The 25,446-nt window shown below is 37.0% G+C and overlaps 1 protein-coding gene across 1 annotated transcript in view; it reads right to left on the reverse strand.

Moving 5' to 3' along the window:
- TRHDE (thyrotropin releasing hormone degrading enzyme) overlaps positions 1 to 25,446 on the reverse strand; it is a 363,943-nt gene that overhangs the window by 89,490 nt on the left and 249,007 nt on the right. The window contains exon 7 of the mRNA XM_026500012.4: positions 17,218 to 17,283. Coding sequence (XP_026355797.1) covers positions 17,218 to 17,283 — 66 coding nt within the window. The remainder of the gene's footprint in view (positions 1 to 17,217; positions 17,284 to 25,446) is intronic.

Genomic DNA, 25,446 nt, shown 5'->3' on the forward strand with positions numbered 1-25,446 from the left:
ACATTTCAAGCAGGCTGAAACGACAATTATCTGGGCTTAGGAAGTGGCTCCAACCTGCTTGCCTTGGAAGTCAGGGCAGAAAGCATCTTCTTGGATTCCCAGCAGTCCCAATTTTCAGGTGTTACTGGAATTCTACATAAGTCAACTCTTGTTTTCCAGAAACAGAGAAAACCCCAAGTGCTTTCCTTAGTTATTTTAGCCTTCCTCTTGCATGAAAACAGTCATATTTTAAGTTAAGGAAATTGTGTTTTGTCCTTGTTGAATTACAAAGAAACTTGCAGAATAGTAAATGTGGTTTTTCTGATAATCAACCATTTATTTATTCATTCATTCCACAAATGTACGGTGTACTTTGCATGTACTGGTAGCTTTCGTGTGCTGGGGGAACGGTGGTGGAGAAGAGGTTACTGAGAACAACGACAGACACTGAGATGGGATTTGTGGAGGACAGTTTCTGTGACTGAAACTGTAGAAGTCTTGGTACAAAAACTACTTGACAAGATGAATTTAAACATTTGCTATGCAATTAAATAAGAAGATTTTAAGTTCCTTTCAAGCCTACAAGTCGATGAATATGAAAATGGCTGGAGTTATGAATCTGAAATGGAAATATATGTTTATATGTATGTGTATGAAAGTCAATCAGCAGTAGATTTGACATTATGATACAAAGTAGAAGAATATTTTAATATTAACTATACAAAGAATTTCAGAAATAGAGGAGTTGTTCAAAAGATAAAAAAAAAAATAGATGACCACTGGAATATTCTTAAGGGACGAAACCAACATTATAAACTGATTAAAAGTTAAAGGCCTATCTAGCAAAAGTATATTCTCATACATAAAGTACAAGAATGGGAGTCTGACTGCCTTTGTCCAAATCTGCACCCCAACACTCCCTACCTACATGATTTTGGCAAGTTGATTAATCTTTTTGGGTATGAAAGTAACTGTTTCACAGAGTTATGCTAAGGAATAAATGATTTAATATCTGTACAGAATCAGAAAAGTGAAGAGTGTCTAGTACACAGTAAGTATTCAGCAGACATCAGCGGCCATAATCTGTTTCATCGTTTCAGGAGACCAGTTGGATAACAGAGTAACAGAAGGAAAAGTATCACTGACAACAATAACCAAAGAACAGAGCACAGGAAAACAATATCTGCCTCCTTTTAAGCACTGCATGAGTTGCATATTTTATCTTGTTCAATCCCATGACATTCATGAGGTAGATATTATCATCATCACCACCTAATAAATCAGAACACTGGAACCAGCCCATGGCCGAACCCCGTACCTGTGCACGCAACTGCTGACCCAAATCCGACGTCTGCTAGATGCCCCACGTTCAACTAAGAGCCGAACTCACTGTCCTCCCCCATATCAGCTCCTCTTGGCAGCCCTTCCCCGGTGATGACCTGCCATCCACCTCAACCAAGGAGTCCCCTTGGATGCCTCTCTTTCCCTTTCCACCACAGTCAAGTCATGATCCACATTGTAAATCTTCCCTCCAGGTTCCCCTTTCCTTCCTCCTATCTGACAGCTTCTCTGGATGACTAGCTCCGCTGCTGCTTCCGCTCTGTCCCTTTCATATCGCATCTCTGCCGTGCAGCCAGAAGAGCTTTCCTCGAATGCACACATGGATTCCTGCTGCATTCAGAACAGTCCAAACACTCTACAGGAACAATCCCTCTGCACTTCTGCGACCCCGTCTGTTACTCTGTTGCTCCCTGCCTCAGTTTAGCCACTTCCCGCTAATCTGCAGACACCTGTGCACACTCTCTCCCTTTTCTAGTGCCCTGCACGAGCCCTTCTCCACATATGCTTTTCTCTCTTACCTACTTCAAGTCCATTCAGTCTCCAGGACTCACACTTGATACGTTCTTCCCAGGAATCCTTTCTTGGCCATTCTCATACTTTCCTGAGTTACATACCCCTCTTACACGCCCATACATTACACCGTATGAGAGTATCTATCACACTGTGTTATATTTGCTTGTTCATCAGTTTGACTGCCAACGTACTCTGTAAACTCCATGACAGTAAAGCCCCTGTTACTCCTGCTGACCACTGTTTACCAGCATCTATGTGCCCAGCCTGGTACACAGCAAATGCTGAATATATTTGTGAGATTTTTGACTTTCCTCATTCAATATGCCTTTCTGTTAACAACTGACGGTGCTGTCGAGAGACGTTTCTCGTATCCATCAGATTCCTCCAAAATGTCATATTTAAACAGTAACATAGGACATAATTTGTTATTTCAATGCATATATGTCAGCTATATAACTTGCATTGATATATGCAGTTGCATATGATGTCACTGAAAGACTGAAATATTGGGTAGGAGACCATTTTTATTTTACTTTCTTTGCTAACAAGTGACATGATCCACAATTTTTTATGTACAAAAGCCAATGGGACTAAGAAGTAAACAGGAGAAAAGGAAAAAGTGAGCTGAGGAAGTGAAGCACTATTATCTTTTAATATGTTTACATGGAATAATTATGCTTTCCTAGTAATGAGCCCCTTAGCATGTTAAAACAGCAGACTAACTGCACAAAGGATTTATTTCTCAGGACATAGAAGGACAGTTTAATAAAATCCAAAGATATATGGACTGGTTTATTTGTGTTTAGCTGCAAATTATTAAAAAATCCACCCTAGATTGACCTTTATAATGACAAGATCTATCCTTTCCTATTATAAGAAGGTAAGACAGATGCAGCTCTTTTTCTCTAGAAATTCTTTGACCTCGCCCTAACTTGTGTTTTGCCTTCATGCTCGGGTCTGAGCCTAGATGGCACAAGCAATCCCAACCATCACATTCAGACAGGACATTGCACAGAGGAAAGAGACAGAATTTCTTCCTGAGAATCTCTTCTTAACAATCAGGAAAACTTCCTCTCAGTTCCTTCATCAAACTCTCCATGTTTCCCATTTGTAGAATTGCATCATGGGCACCAGCCGAAATCTGCTGATGAAGCCCTCTGGGGATTTGTTTCGGAAATGCACAAGGCAAGCCTGAACCTATGTTTTCTCCAATGACATAAGAGAGGCAAGTCTGGGCCTCAGTGACACTGGCAAGTAGGAGCCCTTCTACTCGTAAGACTCGTCTGGGAAATGCCAGGTAAATCCAGACATTGATTTTTCTGACTATGTGACAAGAAGGTTGAAGCAGGGGTTTGAAATATTGTTCCTTTCTATTAAGAATAATTGTACCTCAAAAAATGTGTAGTGGGCATTTGTCATTCTTTTGGCTTTCCAGCATTTAAACACCACGTTTATATGGGGGCAATAACTCACCACGGAATCCCGCAGGAAGGTGAGGGCTCCACCTCCCACTTGCAATGGAAGGGACAAAACAGTAAATCCTCCCTTCACCCCTCTCTCTGGCAGCTAAAGCATGCACATGTGCCCTGGCCTCAGATGAGTACATACTTCATCCCAGGACTGTGAACCCTGCAGGATCAAAGCAAAGCAGCAGGAACAGTTGAAACACCATCCCAGGCCCCAGAGATGGCCACGCTAATGGTAGCAGTTGAACCAGCCACTCCTGTGGCAGGACCTTGGCTAGGTTTCTTAATTTCTCAGTCCCCCTTAGATCCTACTACCCATTTTGTAAGCCTAGTGTTCCAGCCTTCCCAATGATTCCAAGGCCTACTGTACATACACCCTTCCAGCAAATTCCTTTTTGCCCAATTTAGCCAGAGTTTGTTTCTATTGCGTCCAACCCAAAACCCTGACTGCTACAACACTAATGGGGGTATAATCAAAACAAACACAAACATCTTAAATTTTCTTGGTAATAGAAATTCTCTCACATGACTTATACAAAATGAAAAGCAAAGGACATCCAGTTTTATGGAATAAATCTTCTAGGCTTTCATTGTGTTAGAAACAGTAGGTATGGGGGGGAAGGAGGCAGATATTTAAGTTAAAAAAGAAAAAAAAAAGAGGCAGACAAGAAGACTGTAGAAAAAGTATAAAAGTTCCATAGACAGGAATGCACAGAGGGTAACAACAATAAAAATAAAACTATGTTAAACTTTTGTCTTAAACAAAGCTTCTAGAGCAAGGGCTTTTAAACTGGGAAACTAAAGCTCAAAAATTAAGTATTTGTGAGTGTATGCATTATTAGAGTGTGGTGATTTAAAGGGATCCATGGGCAATAAGAAAGCAGATTAAAAGCTCCCAGATCAAAGCAATATCACACAAAGGTTGGATCAAACCCATCTGAAGCCCTGGCCATACACTTCACCAGCTGTTTCTACATTCTCTGACCTTGACGAACAGCAGCAAGGAGACCAAACCAGTGACAGATGACCAACTAACACACGCAAGAAAGCCAGACTACAGATCAAGATATTATTTTGGTTTCTATCTGAAAAGTGGCTGGAGATTATGAAATTAAATAAAAATGAGTAGCGCAGCACTGGAAAAGCATATGTAAAATAAAAAAATGTTTACATTTTATTCTATTAGATAGGAACCAAGGATGAAAAGGTGTGAATAATTGTTAAACCTTTGTTATTAAATTGTAACAAGTTTCTAAGGAGGGAGCCCAATAAAGGAGGAACCACTACTCAACTTTTCAAGGTACAGGAGTGTCTGGCCACTAGACACAGTAAAAAAGAGGTGGTATTTAGGAAAGAAAATTATTTGAATGGATAGAACAAAATAAGTTATATCATTGTTTGCATGCATTTTTTATTTTTATTTTTTTAATGTATGTTTCACCTAGATTTACTATTACAAGTTGCTTACTTAACACCTAGGAGAATTCAGATATTTCTCTAAGAACAAAGAGGCATTTTACATGTTTGAAAAACCCATTACCCACCTAATGAGTATAATCTTGTAAAATCAGTATACTTTCTTAAAGGGTTGCAAAGTATACCAGAAAACCAGAAAACCGTAAATCAAAACAACCTGCTGGCACATAAAAGATTTGTTTGCTTGTTTTAAATATTAGACATGGCATATTCTCACATCAGTTTTGTTTTCACAGATCTCTTATTTAGCAATTACATATCATGCCAGCAACACTTCAATATGCAGAAGCATCACTAGAGGTGTAAGTAATGTTGCTACTGCTGACATTGGACATTCCAGAGCAAGCTGCCAGGGTCCTACACCTGTCAGTAAAATAATGTGAATGTAAGTCTATAGGGGTGTTCTAGGGTACTAAAATATCCCCACCTCTCACTTCTGCCACTAGCTTGAAATATCACTGAGACATAAAATGAATCTATTGGCAAAACTGAAGTTTGTGAATTGCTTTTCCTGAATGCCCTAGTAAAGGACTTTGCCCACAACGAGCTCACAAAAATAGATAAATTATATCCTGACTGGTAAAAATACACTGCCTTTTGTAAATCAAGATGCCCACGGACTGTAGGGCATGTACGTGGAGTTCCCCACTTCCAATTCTTTTCTCAATCAGCCCTAGAGCTGGTGACAAGTTGAGCAAAAAATGCAACTCAAGTGACAAAGAAGTGTGTGTATATTTAGAAAACTAAATAGGAACTTAGGCTTATCAGCCATGTGATCTTGAGTAAGGTATCCCTGTTCTCTAAACTTTAATTTCTTCAACTGGAAAGGGTAGATAATATAGTACTTACTTAGGAAGACTCTGCACAGAAAATGACATAGAACAAGAAAAGCACTTAGAAAAATGCTTGCCATACAAGAACCCAAGAAGCGTTAGTTATTATAAGACCAAGCTCAAGGGAAAAATACCTCTAGAGTCAACATCTTCAATCTCACCTGCAAGAGTAGTCAAATTATATGGACTAACTGGAAGGAGGATAGAGGGACCTTTTTTTTATTTTTAAAAAAGTAAAAATGCAAGAAAAGAATTGAGGCCAAAGTTTTCTTAGACTTGGGGAAAGCTTAGAAACCTTCCCCCTCTTGGGTCTGAAAAAAGAAGGAAAACTAGGAGGGCTCCTGAGTTGTACAGTCTAGCGCCCTATTTTTCACAGAGCTCTACTCAGGTGACAAGCCACTGATGGCTTGTGACTTGGGTGGCTCTTGGAATAAGGGCACTAATTAGATACCTCAGCACAAAATAGCCATACCTAAGTTGGCATAAAGCCACAAAAACACTAACATTCAGGTGACCAGAAAGACAAGGCTTGGACAAGATATATACCAAACACTCAAGCAACGTGTGCTCTCTCACTTCTTTCCCATTCTCTAATCAGCCCACCCCAAGAAACCAATTATGACTGCATATCAGTGTGGAGAAGAACAAAGGGCTCTTCACCATATGTTCGGGACTGAAAAAGTCCTCTAGAATAGTCTCATATTAATGGACATGACACTAGGGGAATTCAATAAGGGCAGATTAAATTTCCCATATGCTCAGAAACATCGGGATTTCTTCTAGTCAGTGTTAAAATCATATATACTTGTTAATACATTTTTTATCAATGGCGGGTATTTGCCTATTAGATCCCTACTGTTTTTGCTCCCGTGATTATCCAGGTTATATTCCATAGCTCATCTTAATCAATTCATAGCAAATAGCCTCATCTCCTTTGCAGCTCTGTCCTTCAAGTTTGCTAGTTGGCAAAACCCGAATCCTGGATGAATTCAACTACGTGCCTTCTCTGAGCCTGCAACATGCCACTGAGCATCATGGGAGAAAATAATGCAATCGAGCGGTTTGGTTTTATCATAAATTCCCAAACTCAAATAGGCACTCAATACAACAGTCATGCCATCCTCTTCCAAATCCTCATTCCTCAAACCCTCTCCTACCCAGTATTACCCCACTTTCAGCTACTGACTTTGCTCAACAAACACAGAAAAAAGTAGAATTCATCAGAAAGGAACTCCCTCATGTTCCCATTTCCAAATCCCCAAGTTTACTAGAAGTGTATCTCCTATCAGAGACCAGTTCTTTTACCTTCTCAAGGACCAGTGTCCCAGCCACCTCTCACTTCTCTAGCTTCTGTCCACTAAGATTTTCCTCTCCTGACTCCTTCTCTACCAGCCTAACTCGTACAACTGACCCCATCTCTAAAAACAAAACAAAACCATAACTTTCCTTACCCTTATCCTCCTCTAACAACCTACTTTGGTTTTCTTATCTCTTTCCTTGGCAAATTTCTTTAAATTTTACTCTCCAGACACTGTTTCTACTCAGATATTTTCCATGTACTCTTTAACCCATTCCACAGATAATCAAAAAATTTGCCAGCTGCCAAAAGACACTTTTCAGTCTTTACTTCACCTCTCAGTTGCATTTAACCTCATTGATCACTTTCTTTTTTTTTTAATGTTTTTTTATTATATTATGTTAGTCACCATACAGTACATCCCTGGTTTCTGATGTAAAGTTCAATGATTCATTAGTTGCGTATAACTTTCTTGAACTAAACTTTCTTCTTGACTTGGGGACACCACACCCTTGGCATTCTGCCTCCTCTCCCCTTACCCTATCCCGATCTCTAGCCCGGGGCCCCTCCTCTTCTCTCAACCTCCAATTGTTAGAGCCCCACAGGGCTTGTTTCCAGGCGTTTACCCCAGAAACGGTAGAATCATTCTCAGGTACCTCTTCTTCCTCACCTCTCCTATGTACCCTTCACCCAATCTATCCCTAGATCCATGTATTTGGCCTTCAAAAAACATTTTGAATCCATCCATGTCTCTGTGTATCTACCGACTACTTACATTGCCATCATCTCTCCCCTGAATCTTCAAATATTCTCCTACGGTTTATTACCTGATTCCTCTCTTGGTATGCTGATTGCCCCACTCTCAATGTACTATTACAAGTTGCCAGATAGCTGTTTTAAATATAAATAGAACCACATCACATCCCAGTTTAAAACTGTTTAATAGCATCCTGCTGCACTCAAAATAAAATCCAGCCTTCTTAGCACCGTCCCCCTTGGCACTGCATGATGAATTCCTGCCCTCCTCTCCTGCCCTCTCTCTTGTCCTTACTAACGCTGCTCAGCCACACCAGTTTCTTTCTTTTCCTAGAACTTGCTCAGTCCTTGGCCTCAGCCCTTTGCACAAGCCCGTCCATATTTCTGGGATGATCTCCTTCCTCCTCCAGCTTTCTCTCAGCCTTCAGACCTCAGTATGCATGCCTTTCTCTTAAGAAGGAGTTCCTGAGCACCCAATCTAAAATTGCCTGACCCATCTCCCCATATGTTCTCTTACAGTGTTCTATTTTTTCCTTCCCAGCATTTCTCACATTTAGTAAATACATACGTATTTGCTTTTTTTCCTGTTTAGGGTCAATCTTATCCTGTTCTATATGATTCATAAGATCAGGGGCCATCTCTGCTGTGTGCAGCATGCCCTGAATACTTGGTACTTCTCACGGGGTCTGACATAGAGTGGGTATGTAATAAGTTTGCGTAGAATAAATGAGTAACCGAACATGCCTGATGGGGGAAGCAACGTGTGCCGTGGATATAAAATGAAGCACAGCTGCTGCAGGAAGTGAAATCACAATTTTGGTTTATTAGCACAAAGCATTAAGAAAAGATCTTAACACTATAATGAGCAATGGCTCTTTAGGGGAAAAAATGATCTGTAAAATAATCACGGGGAGAGACCTTGAGCAGAAGAGAATAGGTGAATATAAGAGACTGATTGCAAGAGGAAATGAGATTCAGGTTGACAAATGAACACCGCCATCTCTGTGTGTGTCATACTAGCACGGAGCCCTCTCTCCTGTGGATAGAAACACAGAGGTAGATCAAATGTTTTGAATGCATTTGAACCTTTTGTAAGTCATTTTCCAAATATATAACTTAGGTCTTTAGCACTCCTCCTAAGCCACTAATTTATAACATGGGCTTTTTCACAATAATACTAAGATACTTAGATATCATGGGGAAAAAAGAATGTATAGTAAATATGTTATGGTTTATTATTTTTACTGTATACCCACTTATACAAAATTATGAGAATGAGAGTAAAACTTCAATCTTCAAATGGGTAGGATACATGGATGATTATGTCACCAAAGAGTGGAATGCAAGAGAATACATGAAATGTTTTCAATATATTTTGTGATAAAAACATATACACTGAGATAGCAATTGGGTGATTTTTTACTTACTAAATTAGTAAGAAAATTATTTTGAAAATAAGACCTAAGGCTATTTGCTTAGTGCATTATAAAAAGAGAGCTTTCAAACTTTACTTCTACCACTATATTGGCTAAACATTTTGGGAGAAAAATTGATAATATGGTTCCAGAAATGGATATGAAGAGACAACCAAAATGTAATGGGAAAATCTATAATTTGAAGATCATGACAGTATTGTTTATTTAACAGAAACTGGAATGTGATCTGGGTGTCCACAAACAAGGAAAAAACGAAATATACTACAGTACACCCAGTTTTATCCTATATAATACCATCACCAAGAAGTGGGAAAATATGAGTAATGAGAAAAACCACCTTCCCAGCTCAGAAAGGTTCTTTTTGCATCAAAATTTACAACATTGTCAGATATGTGGTTCTAGGCTATTACATGAAGGTTCTGAAAAGAGAACATTAAAGGAAAAGAAAAAGAAATTAATAGAGAAGAAGAAAGAAAACTGCTGATGTAGGAGTTATAATAGGTCAGGGAAACAGATGCCTGTGAGGCAAGTATACTGTATTCTGGGCTAGCAAGCTAATCAATTGGTACAGTCTGCAAGGAGTGAGAGGCACTTTGCAGATCGGTGTACCCAAGGACATGCATATTTAAAGACTGGTGTACATATGCACACATACCCACATACAAATATATCCACTCCTAGATTTTAAATTAAGTTATCTAAGACATCATTTTATAGGATCAACTCTATTTAGCTAAAATGTATAAAATATCCTGAGCCCTTAACTAACAGGTAAAAGAAAACCAATAAGTATAACTTTCTAAGACTTCCTATTTAGCTGGGTAAATGCCTACAGAATGACCAAATAGCGATATTTGTCATTAATAATAAAGGTTTTTAGTTAATGTTACATAGTCATAGCAGTCACTTAACAACATTGAACTCAGAGGCAAAATGATAAAGATTCAATCAGTAGCTGTACATAAGTTAGTTGAAACTGATGAAATAGAAGTTATTTCTCTCTGAGAAATATGAGTAACTACTGCTATTTAATTTTTAAAAGTATTTGTTTTTTACTAGAGATAGTATTCTTGATTCTCAAATCCATGGAATCTTTCCTTATAATTAATATTTTTTCTACATTAACATTCTCAATAATTTTAGCTTTCTAGTTAGGTCTAGAATAAACTAAATGCTAATGAGGTCAAATCCAATGATTAAAAAACACCAGCAATGATAACATTATTATCATATGGTATTGAGTGATCACAACAAATTAGTGTGAAGTGTTAGCCTTTCTACCTATAGTATATCTAAACTGCCCAGTAATTTAAGTGAAACGTGGAGAAATTTGAGCAAAATCTGTCTGTGGTTATTCATTTTAGATTAAACATGATTCAGCTACCATCTGGATGAAAACACAGTACTATCTCTTCATAAAGAAAATGAACTTCGACACACCGTCTCTGTTCCTCTATTATTCTATGACTTTTCATTTTTCTGAAATATCTACCTGCAAGGGAGAAAATGCTCTCTCAGAAATGCAAGGTGGAAGTTATCGAATAAAAATCCTGTGTACACATGTTAACATAGAACTTCTCACTGGAACACAAGTTATTGAGTATGTTGTTGCTACTAATAATCCCTCCGGCTTCATGCCTGTCATTACCTTCAGGCTATCAGAATTTTATGAGCACAAACCAATAATAATGATATTTCCCTTTTGCTTTTTATCCACACCTCATTGCCTTACATTGATTTGCATAAGCAATTTCTACCCTGATAATTGGAGCCAAACATCTTGTTCTGGGTTATCTTATGGAAAAGAGCAGTTAAATACTAATCAAGAGAAATCTTTTTTATTCAACTACATTTTAGATGATATTGAATTACCCTCATTGGTTGAGCCAGAAGGTAACTCATTTTCTGACATGGATTTCAGGTTTTGAGTTTATAGCAAGCTTAATAATGATGTTTCTTCACAATTTCAATTCCCTGGTGTTGACTCATAATAACATGAAGAATGGTGTTGCGAGGTTCAAATCATTATAACAATATTGTTTTGTTTAAAAAAGAAAAAGCAATAGTACTACGTAATAATTATTTTTTAATAGCTACTGAGCCAATCAATGTTATCTGAGGGTTCCATAATTATAGCTTTATTCTTTTATTTCCAGAAAAATAAGAGAAAAAGAGAAAATGTAACTAGCAGACATGTAAAAAAAAGTTTATCTAAAAGAAGCATTACTTGAATTACTTCAGAAATAAGCCTATAGCACTTACAAAGAATGAGGATTTGAGCTATAAGAACTTCAGTTACAAAAAAAAAAAAAAGTAAAAGAAGTACATCTTAATTTATTGACCATTAGCATAAACATTACTACGTGTGGGTGAAAATTAACAAATATGCACTGAAACAATAAGAACCCCAGGAAATAAAAAGACGTAAGAACTGCTGAAAGATTCAGCAATACTTAAACAGTATTATGGATTGAACATGGAGTGAACTATGACCACACTCAGGAGACCACAGTGTCACCAAAGCCAAATGAAGAAAGTCTTTCAAAGCGCTTCTGGATGAAGACTGTGGATTGAACCAACCCATCTAATTTCACTCTCTCCCCAAACCTAACTAGAACTACACCGAGTGTATGGGTATCAGCAATTCTTTGTGATAACTAAATATCTTGATTTTCTTAAGTCTAGCAGTAGCTTTCCTGACGTTCACTCCTCTAACCCTCCTAATAGTTTTAGAAAATGCATATATTCTGTGTTAAATCCCTTTCTGTTTGAAAGACCTAGAATGGGTTTGGTTTTGCGACTGTATTATGTACCAGGAAGGCTATGTTCCAGGGGATAGACCCTCAAAGATGGGAATCTGCAATCTGTATTTCCGCCTTGATTAGATTTAGATGAGTGATACCATTGATCATGGGTAATAAGGTCCTGATAAACTATGGTATTCAGGGTCAAACAGTTTCTTAAATTATCATCTACAGTTGCCTAAATTGAAGAAGAGGCTTTGGGAAAACAAATGATTGCTTCAATAGAACATCACTACAGCATACAGAATCACAAAGTCTTTGAGAACAAAGGCTATTTCTGACGGGAGAGAATTGGGAGGGGGACCTTGAAAGTCTAAATTCCACTGAGCCTCCTTTAGGGTCAAAAGCAGCTCTTCCTGTCTCTGAAAAAGTTAGTTACCACTAGTTTGAATCCCTTATAATGACACTTATCTGGGGGATGCTAATTCTCAAGACCAACACCCACTATATCTCAATGCTATCAGACCCACAGGTACAGTTGACTCCAGCTGATTCCAGGATTATAAGTAGAAATTCTGATTTATAAAAGATAGCATATACACTAAAAATCACCAAGAAATTTCAAAAAGTCCTTAGAAAATGTCATCTGAGACAACTGCAGCTTCATCATAAAAATGTAAAGTATCCAGAGCAAAATATGAAAGTGTAACAAAATATGAAAGAAAACTAAAAAGCAAGGGAAATATAAGCAGTTTTTTAGCAGAAGGCAAAAAGAAACATCACCAGCAAAAATTCCCTACAACGACAAATGCTGGTCTGGTTTGATTACAGTTACAGTACTATGTATATTGAAGGCTGTATAGCCTTAATATTCAGATAATAACTAAGATTCAACAGGGAGTCACTCACTTTTGCACATCTAGTTTATAAATTTTTCTATCAAATTAAAATAGTTGTTCCCAAATTAAAATATCAAACCCCTACTGTCTAACTAGCAAAAAATGCATTAGATAAAGCTTACATTTGGAGAATCTGAAAGATGAAAAAAATCTTAGAGAGTATAAAATCTTAAAGAGTATTTAGTCCAACTCTTGCATTTTATAACTACAGGGCAAGGGGCCAAGAAGGATTTCGTGACTTGTAGAAAGCCCACCATTAATTGGAAACAGAACTGAGAATCATTTTCATTGCCTCATGCTTCCCACAATACACCAGCTATTATTTTGGGAAATGGATTATGTAAAACAGTAGATACGTAGAAGTTTGCAAAACTACAAACATTTCTATGTTTTAAAAATATATTACTTATGAGGGCATACATAATCCAACAAGGGTTCACATTTGGTTTCCTCTACATTTCACTTTCAATTTAAACATCAAAACCGAAGCTGACTTGTTAATGGTAGCCAGGATGAATTTTTTATAACTATATATACTGTCTATTTACAAAAAGAAGTTTTGGGGCAATTTATTTTATTTTATTTTTATTATTAACATATAATGTATTATTTGTTTCAGAGGTAGAGTTCAGTGATTCATCAGTCTTACACAACACACTGTGCTCACCACAACACATACCCTCCCCAATGTCCACCACCCAGCCACCCCATTCCCCCCACCCCCTTCCTCTCCAGCAACCTTCAGTTTGTTTCCTGAGATTAAGAGTCTCTTATGGTTTGTCTCCCTCTGGTTTCGTTTTGTTTCATTTTTCCTCTCTTCCCTTATGATCCTCTGCCTTGTTTCTTAAATTTAGTGAGATCATATGATAATACGATTGACTTATTTAGCTTAGCATAATACCCTCTAGTTCCATCCACGTCATTGCAAATGGCAAGATTTCATTTTTGATGGCTGTGTAATATTCCATCAAATATATACACCACATCCTCTTTATCCATTCTTCTGTTGATGGACATCTGGGCTCTTTCCACAGTTTGGCTATGTGGACATTGCTGCTATAAACATCAGGGTGCAGGTGCCCCTTCGGATCACTACATTTGTATCTTTGGGGTAAACACCCTGAACACACCTGATCTTGTCTGATCTCAGAAGCTAAGCAGGGTTGGGCCTGGTTAGTACTTGGATGGGAGGCAATATATTTTAAAACTATGCTACACTGAACCATTTAAGCATCAAATGAAATTCAAGAAATAAGGGAATTAGATAAAAAAAAAATCAAGAAGACCAGACCAAGGAAAGTTGTGATTATTCGGTATGAAACTATTTATTAGACTTTCTAATAGCTTATCAAATGAATTGCATGGTTATTAGGAACAAAACTTTTCTCAAAAAGTCTCTAGAGTCACTTCCTACTGAGGAATATATGGGTAAGTGAAACTGAAAATGTATTTTCCAATACAATACAATACAATACAAAAGGTAAATGAATATAGTTGAACTGATACTCAGATACTTTGTAAGTTAAATACGAACATTTGAACTGATCCAGAAATGTTCCAGAAACCTACCACCTTTCTATATTACATTTATTATATTTAATATATAAATATTATATAAACTATTTTATACTATTAATATTTCTTATATATTAGTATACATTTATATCTGATTTTAAATTTTATATTGTGTACATTATACAATATATACAGCTGACCGTTGAACAACATGGGTTTGAACTACACAGGTCTACTTATATGTGGATTTTTTACCGTACAGTATTGTAAAGAATTGTCCTTAATATTTAATAACAAATTTTCTCTAGCATACTTTATTGTAAGAATACAGTATAAAATGCATATAACATACAAAAATGTGTCAATTGACTGTTTATGTTATTAGTAAGTCTTCCAGTCAACAGTAAGCTACTAGTAGTTAAGTCTTTGAGCACCAAAAGTTATATGCAGATTTTTGGCTGTGTGTGTGGGGGGAGAAGGGGGTCAGCACCCCTAACCTCTGCATTGTTCAAGGGTTAACTGTATATATTTTATATATTTGTGGTTGTATTTGTAAAAAATAGTTGACTTGTTCCCAAAAGGGTTTAAGATGGGTCTTAAATGGTTTAAGGATACAAAACCATCCTTAACGGTTTAAGGATACAAAACCATCCTTAATGGTTTAAGGATACAAAAATTGTAGAACACAAATTTTAGAAGAAACCTCCATTATAAGATTGTTCCTGTGTGGAACATGAAAGGTCCAAGTAATAAACTGAAGAACAAAAAGGAGGAAAGGAAAGGCAAGAAAAAGAGGGAAGAAGGAAGAAAAGAAAGGAGGAAGAAAAATGTATATGAAAAACATACTATATGTAATCTGGGATTGACTACGAACCTAACTCTGGGTCTGTCTTCAACATAAATTTCTATTTGCCAACACAGAAACAGCCATGGTTAATGTAAAAACAGTTAATAGATTTTCCAGCAGAGGTAAGCACTGACAGCCAGATTAGCTCCTGCAACAACGTGTAAACCAAGACTCCCCAGAGCCTTGTAGATGGGAAATATATTAATATCAACTCGGTGACCACTCAGCACCAGGACACGAACTATCTGTTCAGGAGGTCATTTCCAAAATGTATCCCATACATCTTCATGCACAAGAGATGATAATTTATCACCTAGACATAGGGATCTACTGTAAACTAATCCAAACTGCTGATGATACACTAAATCAGTTTGAGTGATGAGTATACGTAAAGCTGCAAGCGAAGTACTGAAGGATAGAGATCTATCTGATCAATGAGATGTCACAAGGCAAATGAAACGCAATGTTGACAAACATAGAGTCCCCTCGGTTGAAATTAACCAAATCATGTGTCAGAGCATAAAGGCGCACATTAACACAAGCTTCGAATAAAAGTTTAATATCATAGGAGTCCGAGGCTATATTCTTTTTCAGATAAAACTGAAGAGACTGGACCAGTAGTAAAGGGTGTATTAAAAATTGATGTGTTTTTGCATACCACCAAAAAAGCAACAGGATAAAGAAAAACTTTGCAAAACAATAATCCTTTCCAAATAATATAACTAGAGTTATTCAATCTGCTGAGCAAATCCATACACACAGATGAGGAAAAACAATAAAAATTTTATACAGAAAGTGATTTCATATCAACTTGCTACCAGGAAATCAAATTCAATTTGTGTTGCCCTTATGAAAGCTTAGATATTTTCTGGAACTGTCACACTACAACTTCAAGGGGGAAAAACAAAGGACTGGGGATAGGAAGGACATTCCTCCAGACAGTTGATATTCATGGAGGGCACTCCCTGAGAAAAAAGATTTTCCCAACTATGTGATCAGAATAGAGACTTCAGCACCCGGCAAATAGGTTCAATAGAATTCAGCCGTTCTGAAGATGTCCCGAACAGAAAGAGCTGATTAAAGTAAATTTCAATCCCTGCTGGAACAAATCTGTAAGAATATTTTCTAAGGGAAGTTATTCTTCAACAAATTTATATATATTTTTCTTTGTCGTGTTAAGTATATGTAACTTTGTCGTAACATAGTTAACTCTTGCTTTGTATTTTATCTTTTAGTTTATTCTGGGTAAAGATAGAATTACACTACTAAAATTTGACCTAACCCCACATGTAGTTTATTAAAATTTCAAAATGAAAAGCTTACTAAGAACAGATAAGATTGATTGCTCTCTCTGTCTTAGCATAATTGTATTTCAGGTGAACATCAATTTACTTTAAAGGACACTTCTAAGTAGCAGAATGCATCATAAATAATTCATCAATCACAGCTGCTGGAAACATGATTTACTTCAACAGGTTCAATGGAATAAAAGTTCTATTTTTCTATATTTGTGTTTGCTTTAAAGTGTTTAAGAATCCTCCTTTTTTAAGAATCACTCTTAGATTCCATACTTCATACTTTAAATGCAATATGATAACACTGCTTCTTTTTTTTCCCTTTTATTTAAAACACTGCATTTCCAATTTTAAAAACATTTAAATATCTTTGGAACAAATAACAATTTAAGCATATCAACAGTAAAACAATAACAACATAAAAGACACATTCTGAAAAATTGCATTAAGATTTTGAGCCTAACATAATTTATTTTCACTTTATATTAACTTTTATACCAAAGGAAAGAGAAGTAGGCTTTTAGAAAATCTTATACCAATTATTTAGAATCTCACATATTTGAAAAATACTTCAATTTAAAAATGCATATTTAACAGCTCTAAATTGCATAATAGTTCAAGTTTTACCAGTTGATACAGTGAGAATCCCATCTACCACTTTCATTTGTCATATGGAAAGCCACCACTTACCTTATTCATCTTAAAGTTTTCCATCAAATGCAGCAATTTCATATCGGCAATTTCTCAAGCTGTGAAATATCTTTAAAATAAATATATTGACAAGGAAAATGTAAGAAAAAATAGAAAGCATTTTACTCACTTGCAAACCCCTTTGAAATACTGAATGGCCCATAAAATTAGCCAGCATTCTAATTAGAGCAGCACCCTGTAGGAAAGAGTATTAAAAAAAAAGAAAAAGAAAAAGAAAAAAAAATTCAATCAAGTAACATGATTCTACAATTATCCTATATCCATTAAAAAGTCTGCTTCATTCATGCTGTTGTATTCTTAGAAATAGAAAAGAAACAAGAGAATCATGAATACAATATCCCACCTTACAGAGAACAATTGAATTTTTTGTTTTGTAGATCTAAAAGTTCTGTGGACATAAAACCAGTGACTTCTGGACAGTCTCCTGGACAGAGTGAGTATCTCAAGGCAATAATAAGCTATAATTCAGGAGTAATAAAATTTTTATTGAACACCATATATGACAGAGTTAATAAAACATGGTTCTTGTTCTTACAAGCTCATAATCTAGTAAGGGAGGGATACCCATGTTAATAAATAATCATATTAAAATAGAGCTTTGGAGTAACATAGCTACTTACTCAAACCCTGGCTCAACTAAAAGTTGGGCTATAAAAGTGGAGAGGAGGGAATACCAAGTATTCGGACTGCTTGGGGGGTTCAAATCCTGGCTCTGACCCTTATCTTCTCATATATCCACAGGAAAATTATTTAACCTCTCTGCTCCTCACTTTTCTCACCTTGTGAAGTGTAGGCAATACTAGGCTTTAGTTAATGTAATTGTCCTGAAGCTTACATGAATGACTATATGTAAGGCAAACTGGGTCTGAGAAACAGTAACCGTGAGAGGAGTGTTAGCTATCAGTACTATATGAGGCTAATTGTTGTTATTTCCTGTCTACTTTGTTTAGAGGCTGGAGGTAGCCGTATGTCCAAGAAAAACATGTGATCGATATAAATATTTAGAATCATAGAAGAAAATCCTCGTTTAAGAGTTTACCTCAACTATAACAATTATCATAATACTGTGGAACAGTATCAGTGAGAAAGGATAGACATGTAATCAATATGAAACATTCCAAATGGTGATTAAGCCTGGATAATCACAAATTTGTATGTGAAATATAAGTAAGACTTCAAGAAGATGCTTCAGCCTGCACTCGGTTGTTTTAAGTATGAAGCAATGGGTTATAAGCGGCAGAAGTATAAATATAAATGATAGCCTGGTTTTAGGGGGGAAAAAATCCCTTGACGACTACATACCCCACTTCATACTCATCACAAATTCACACCCTCCAACAACTCATTTCTTACTCATCATTTGTTTTTTATAAAAGAATCATAAGAGCCACACGTGGATTCATCCTGCTGGGAACTGAACTGTGGCAGCCCGTCCAGAGACATAAAAATGCATTTCTATTGTTTGTTAAGAATTGTTTCCTAGAACTCTGGAATTTTAATGCAATCCAGTAATCAGGCTCCATGAATTGCCGTTAAAGAAATGTCTCAAAAATTTTCAATCATCACCAAAAATGCTCCCAAAATTGGTATTTTATTCACAGCTCAAGAAACGATAAGCTGGACAAGTCACAGAGTTTTATGCCTCTTCTAATATATTTTCCTCCCACACCTTCTACTCTTTGCTCTTTCTTTTGCTTCTTCCTCTTTATCTTCTGCACACTTGTATAAGTCCATAAAATATAAGCATTTATGATTCAATCAGAGGACCCGGTTAGAATTCCCTCTAGAACTTATCAGCTCTGCTCCTTGAATTTCCTTGACAAGCTCTCCTCCTATACATTTCCCAGTCTAATCTACCCATCCAGAGGGTAGAAACTGTCAGTTCCGCAGCAAAACTAACCCTTGCCACTTGGGAAGTGAAACTTAGAATCTCAAGCAGTCAACTCAAACTTTCCTTCCGAACAGAATAGCCGTCTTCACATGATTTAAGTGTTTCCCTCTAGGTAATGATGACTTGGTCTCTTGTCAGGCTATAAAAACTATCAATTTAGCATGATCTAATGGCAAAAGAGTCCTTTCTAATCATAAAGAATGTACCCGTTTTCCTGTCTGGGTTGAGTGCTAACAGGAGATAAAACCTAGAAATAAAATCAATATTTAGAAGTTATATAATGCCACTGGACTTTTTATTATTACACTGTGTAATTTAGTTAACTTTTAGAAAATATGTCTGTGTTGCCCACTTGAACATTTAAAATTCTCCAGAGTAGCATGCACTCTTCTATATTTAACTAGCCTTTTCTTTCCAAAGCTAAATTTTGAAAATCCCTATATCATAGAACTGCGTAGACAGATGGGCTCTCCAACTGTTATCATTCAGACAACATATACTGAGCACCTACTAGGTATGGATTATAACAAAGATCACACCTCTTCATGCAGGCAAACTCACCACAAACCTTTAAAAAAAAAAAGAAAGAAAGAAAGAAAAGAAAACACCAAATCCCCTTTCAGCATGTCTTTAAAACATTATTTTCACCAAGAAAATACCGTTTAAAATATTGTAACTTATATTCACCTGTGATTCAAAATTCCAGACCCATTCAAACAAAATGGATCTTAGACAACCTAAGTAGCTTTATGGGAAATAAATACACTATTTCTGCAAGATTTTTATAATTTTAAGACTTGCTCAAGAAAAACCATCACTGTATTTGCCATAGGAAGGTTCAGAGAGATATAAGGATGGAAGCTACTGATTTCTTTTGAGGTTTCATAAAGAATATTCCAAAAAAGTATGCTTATAAACCCATTCCTCATGTAGTAACTCTTCTAAATGGATTACTTTTTTCATATAAGTTCTCAGCTAAAATTTATTTCATTTTACATTGTAGTCATCTGTATGCACGCCAGTCTTAAAGAGAGTAAACATCTCCAGAGAGATGACTGTGTCCCCATGATTTGGTACCCCTGCTCCCTGTGCCTGGCTCAGAAAGGTGTTCTCTTAACATTGTAACTGGATGAGAGAGGGAGAAATTAGTAAAAGCACACTGATTACTTTGTATTCTTGAAGACCACTCAGCCGGGATACACAGTTTATTACTTCATCAGTGTACTTTAGTGGCAAGTAACTACTTTGGAAGAGAGGAAGATTTTCTCAACTCATTTATTCCTTTAACATATGCTTATCGAGTAAGGCAGCGGACTCAGTATCCCGTAGAATACAAACAGGAATGCCCTAAGTCTCTGGCCTCAAGGACCTCAAAGCCTCCTAAGTGAAATGAGAAGATACAATATAATGAATGACAAAGAAATAAAATGTTCTATTCTGTTTCAGAAGGCGGGAAAAGTCCTTCTGTCTGGAGGGACGAAGGATAAAGGGCATCTAAAAAAGCGATGCTGGAGTTGGACCTTGAAGGAAGGACGGGATGCTAGGAGCAAAGTTAAACAGAGATTATGGTATGGCAACAGTGGCCTTTGTATGGTCATGCAGGTGTGAAAGTGAGAAGCACAAGTAGGGAAGGTGATGCTGAGGGACAGAGGGTATAAACCCAGGCAACAGAAGTTTGGATGGAATATAAGATTTAAGCAGTCATTAGAGAAGAGAGAATACCAAGGCTGGGAATCAGATCTTGTTTAGAAGATGAGCAAGGATTTTGGAAAGGTGGTTTTAAAAATACAGTGGACCCTTGAACAATACAGACTTGAACAGCACAGGTCCACTTACATGCAGATTTTTTTTCAATAAGTACAGTATTATAAATGTGTTTTCTCTTATGATTTTAATAACAGTATTCTCTTACATTACTGTAAGAAAATAGAATGTACTACACATAGCATATAAAATATGTGCTAATTGACTATGTTATGGGTAAGATTTCCAGTCAACAGTAGGCTGTTAATAGTTAGGTTTTGGGGAAGTCAAAGTTATACATGGATTTTTGCATGGGGTGTCAGTGCCCCTAATCCCTGCATTGCTCAAGGGCAAGTGAGTTATCTGTGATCCTCCAAGAAGGAAGTAAAAGAACTAGAAGCAGAAGCAAATAATGGTAACAATGAGGATAAACCAGAGATAGGTTTAAGGAATAGAACAAAGATCACTTTAAACCTTAAAGCCTCAGTGACTGGAAGATGATATTAGCAGATAGGTGCAATTTAAAAGAAAGAGTTAGGTGAATATGGTAACATCCATTTAAAACATGTAGAGTTTGAGGAACAGGCAGGAAACCAGAAGAATAGAAGGCATACATGACCACAGGAATGAAATTCAGTGGCAGGTTATGATTGAAGACCTAAATTAGCAGTTGTAGTGGGTGAGATCGCTGAGAGAAAAGCACTGAGGTTTTAGTGAAGGAGAGAGAAAACAGAATCTTAGACTCTCTCTCCAGAGTCTGTGTGATCTGCACTTGAGTGCCCATAATAGGTAGCCAATAAATAACTGCTGAGAAAATCACTGAAGAAATGGAATTATGAGCAAAGGATGACACGTTGTGATAAAAAAAAAAACACACAGAAGTAGCACTGAGTTTAAGTAGTGTCATGTTTTAAGACATGTTTTAAGAACAAGTGCTTCAGATTTCAAGGGAAAAAATAGCTGAGAAGGCCACAGTAGGTCACGTTTAAGAGAGAGCTATTTAAGTAGACTTGGTGTGAAAGCCAGATTGAAAAACAATGGAAACAGAAGGAAGAAAGAAAAAGCAATAAGCATGTCTACATGAGGTTTGTTCGTGTTTTTCTTTGTAAGATTATGGGAGAAAATTGTATGCAAAGAAAAAGATGATCTAGGGGAGACAGAGAGTAGACACACAGTAGATCAAGAAACAGTTTTTGAACCAAGATTCTAGGACAGCTGGGTAAGAAAAGAACTACGGAGAGTATTGGAAAACAATAAGGACAATCTTCCTGTGAGACAGAACTACAGCAGAAAAGGGAAGTAAAGATAAATAAGACATTTTGAAGTATACAACACAGAAGTTGAGGAAATGGATTGTAAGCTTCCCTTGGTTGAATGCTTTGTTCAAACGCTTGGTTTGTCTGACTCACTGCTGTAGACTAATTGCAAAAACTAGTTCCTGGCACATAGTAGGTTCTCAATAAATACTGAATAATTGATGGCCTGCCACTTCTCAGTAATGTAGGGGATGTGGTCCTAAGATTATGTGAAGTAGAAAGAGTGGAACTACGTTTGAAGTAACTCTAGTAAAAAGGTAATAGGGAATCAAGAACGTGGAAATGTACAGAAAACTCATAAGTCCTAGTTGAAATGATTATTAATGTACCTTTCATTCATTAAGCACCTTCTACGTGCCATATTTACAATACCATAAGGAAAATATCACTATCTTATTTGTCAGATCAGAAAATTGAGGCCTGAAAGGTTGTGTAACTTGCCCAAATTAACGTAGGTAGTAAGTTATGGAGCCAGGATTAGAAATCAATTTATATTCAACTCCAAAATCAGTACTCTTAACCAATTTGATTTACATTATCTTGTCCTAAATCAAAATAGTTACACGATACTCTTCAGAAACACTGGATACATCAAGAACTTAGAAAAAGAAAGGAAATTCTTAGAGTTACTCATTTCTTAGAATCAGTAGATGTTCCCAAAAGAGGATGAATGGAAATCTAATTCAATGAGACATAGTTGGAATAGCTGACCTATATGCCCAGGATTGGGAATGAATTAGAAGACATAAATTGGCTAGCATAATAGAACATATGGATAGACTAGGAGTCACGAAGCTAGCTTAGGACAGGTTGAGTAAGAACAAAACACTAGCAAGGTTAAAAATAGTGATATTTTTTTTATCAGATGCTACATGCAGATGTGGCAGCTGTGAAAATGCGCCATTCACAATTTCTACTGTTGGCCCTCAGCATTTGTCACGGCGAAAGCAGCGCTCTCCTCAGTGTACTCCCAGCCAATGACTAAGCACAACAGTGGCATTAAGGTGGGCCCATTCCATTGAGTCAGGGACTCCTCTAACAGGAAATTCTGCCTCGAGGAGTCTCCATTGGCCTGGATGAATGTTTCTTGCAATTGGGCTGTGGTCTGAAACAACCAGTGCTTCTTCCTTCCCTGTCTCCTTCCACAGGCTGTGGACTGTGGACTGCAGTGTAGTCTTACGGAGGCTCTCCCTACCTTCTTGGGCTCCCATCCAAAATAAATATCTCACACACTACATTGTCTTCTTCTTAGAAATCTGACCCAGTAGGACAACTTTAAACACTGAGGTCCAAAAAAGTATAACTTGTTGGGAGGACAGGTCACTGGAATAAGTTGGCAATGAGTATACTCTAATAATAACTAGTACACACACCAAAACCAGATCGTCCCCCTTCTTACTCCTCTCAGGAAGCCCTTTAGTGGGTCTATTCCTACATTTCACATAACAGATGTGTTTTTCCTTCTTCAGCAGGTAAGGAATCATTATATTCAGTTTACATATGGGAGTGACTGAGTCTAAAGGATAAAGTAATTTATCCAAAGTTACACAGGGATAGTAGTTACTAGAACTTGCCTCCAGACTTGGTTTCATCTATTCAGTTGTTGAGTTCTTGGATTAGCACAGAAACGTAGAAGGTAAGACTTTCTTGTTACTATCTAAGTTACTGGAAGGATTAGTCCATTGATTCTAAATCAAAGTATTTTTAAAGTGTAAATTACTTTTTAAAAAAAGATTTTATTTATTCATTTAAGAGAGAAAGAGAGCAAGCACATGAGTGGAGTAGGGGGTGGATAGAGCCAGAGGGAGATAAGGAGCAGACTCCCCACTGAGCAGAAAGCTCCACATGGAGCTCAACATGGGACTTGATCCCAGGGCCCTGAGGTCATGACCTGAACTGAAGGCAGACCCTTAACCATCTGAGCCACCCAGGCACCCCTAAAATGTAAATTTCTAAATGATGTCTGTGCATGAAACCTGGACATATGTGGAGATAACACAGTGTTCTCACATCATTTGGTATTGAAGAGTGGTTTATGGTCTGGAATAAAAGCATATCTTAAATCCTCCATGGTTTTTCAAAAACATGATTTTTTTCCTTGTTTTTCCAACAGTATGGTAGCTATATTTAGGACCTGAGGAAGAAAAAAAATAAATATCTAATCCCATATATCGCTCACTCTTCAATTGACTACCAAAAAGAAAGGCTGATGGGGCAAGAGAGCGGAAGAAGAGAAAAAGGGGACAAAGAAAGGTAAAGAAACTTAACATAGGAAAGCAGACTTAATGTCCCATTTACGCAGTCACCCATGCTTGGAAGTCTGAAGTCCTCTTTGATTTATTACTTCCTAAGGCCAAGCCTCTATCACCACATGGCAGAATTATTCGAGAGCCTCCCAGCAACAACTCTAGATGCACTCTTTTTCTCAGCTCCATCCTATGGACTAATTTTAACAATTACTTCTGAAGAAGCATGTTTGCTAAAAGTCCTAGCTCTGTCATCTACTAGACTAGATGGAAAACTTAGGCAAGTTAGATGAGCTCCTCAGTACCTGCATTAACATATCACAACACTCACTACCGCTACTGATGAGTGCGATGCTGTGGGGATGCTGCCGGTGAAGATGATAGCTACCTCGAGATTTTTCTAAGTATTCATTTAAGTCATTTATAGGAAGCACTTGAAACAGTGCTTAGTATATAATATGCTTCAACAAAAGTATGTAGTTATTATCATTGTCTTCATCCTTACCGTCATTTTTATGTTACCTCCCTATCCCCAAACTCTGCTTTTTAACACATTTCTTACAGTAGCCAATCAAGCCCATACACAATGAAACTCACCATTGCCTACCAACACATTTTCCCCATATGACCAAATAACCAGCTTCTACTCTAGTTAAGCTGATTTTTTCATGATCCCATGAGCCAATCTTATACCTTCATGTTTTAATCATACTATTTACTCCAATAGCAATAATATTCCTTTTCGATCTTACATTCTAAGTCCTATACATTATTCACAAGCACAGGGAAAGTCCATACTGTCATAGAATACATTCCAAAATGTTAGCCCTCAATGCTTTTCTCTCTGCTGCAGTCATAAATCCTTTAAGCCTGACTACACAATTTATCAAATTATTTTACATCACTCACTAATTGTTTCAATATGACTGTTCTTCTTTCCACAACTGGATGCAGGTCATGTCATTTAGACTTATTATTGGCACACCTGTTAGCTGTCAATGCTGTAACTTTTCCACTGCCAGTGAAAGATGTTCCCAGCTAAGAGAAGTATTCAACAACTACTTGCTGTTTTTAAATCAGCAATCCAAACCACGAGCTTGGAGCCAAAACATTGGTCTCAGTCTTCCCTGTTATAAAATTCA

Source organism: Ursus arctos, unplaced genomic scaffold, assembly GCF_023065955.2.
Source record: "Ursus arctos isolate Adak ecotype North America unplaced genomic scaffold, UrsArc2.0 scaffold_21, whole genome shotgun sequence".
Taxonomy (NCBI): Eukaryota; Metazoa; Chordata; class Mammalia; order Carnivora; family Ursidae; genus Ursus; species Ursus arctos.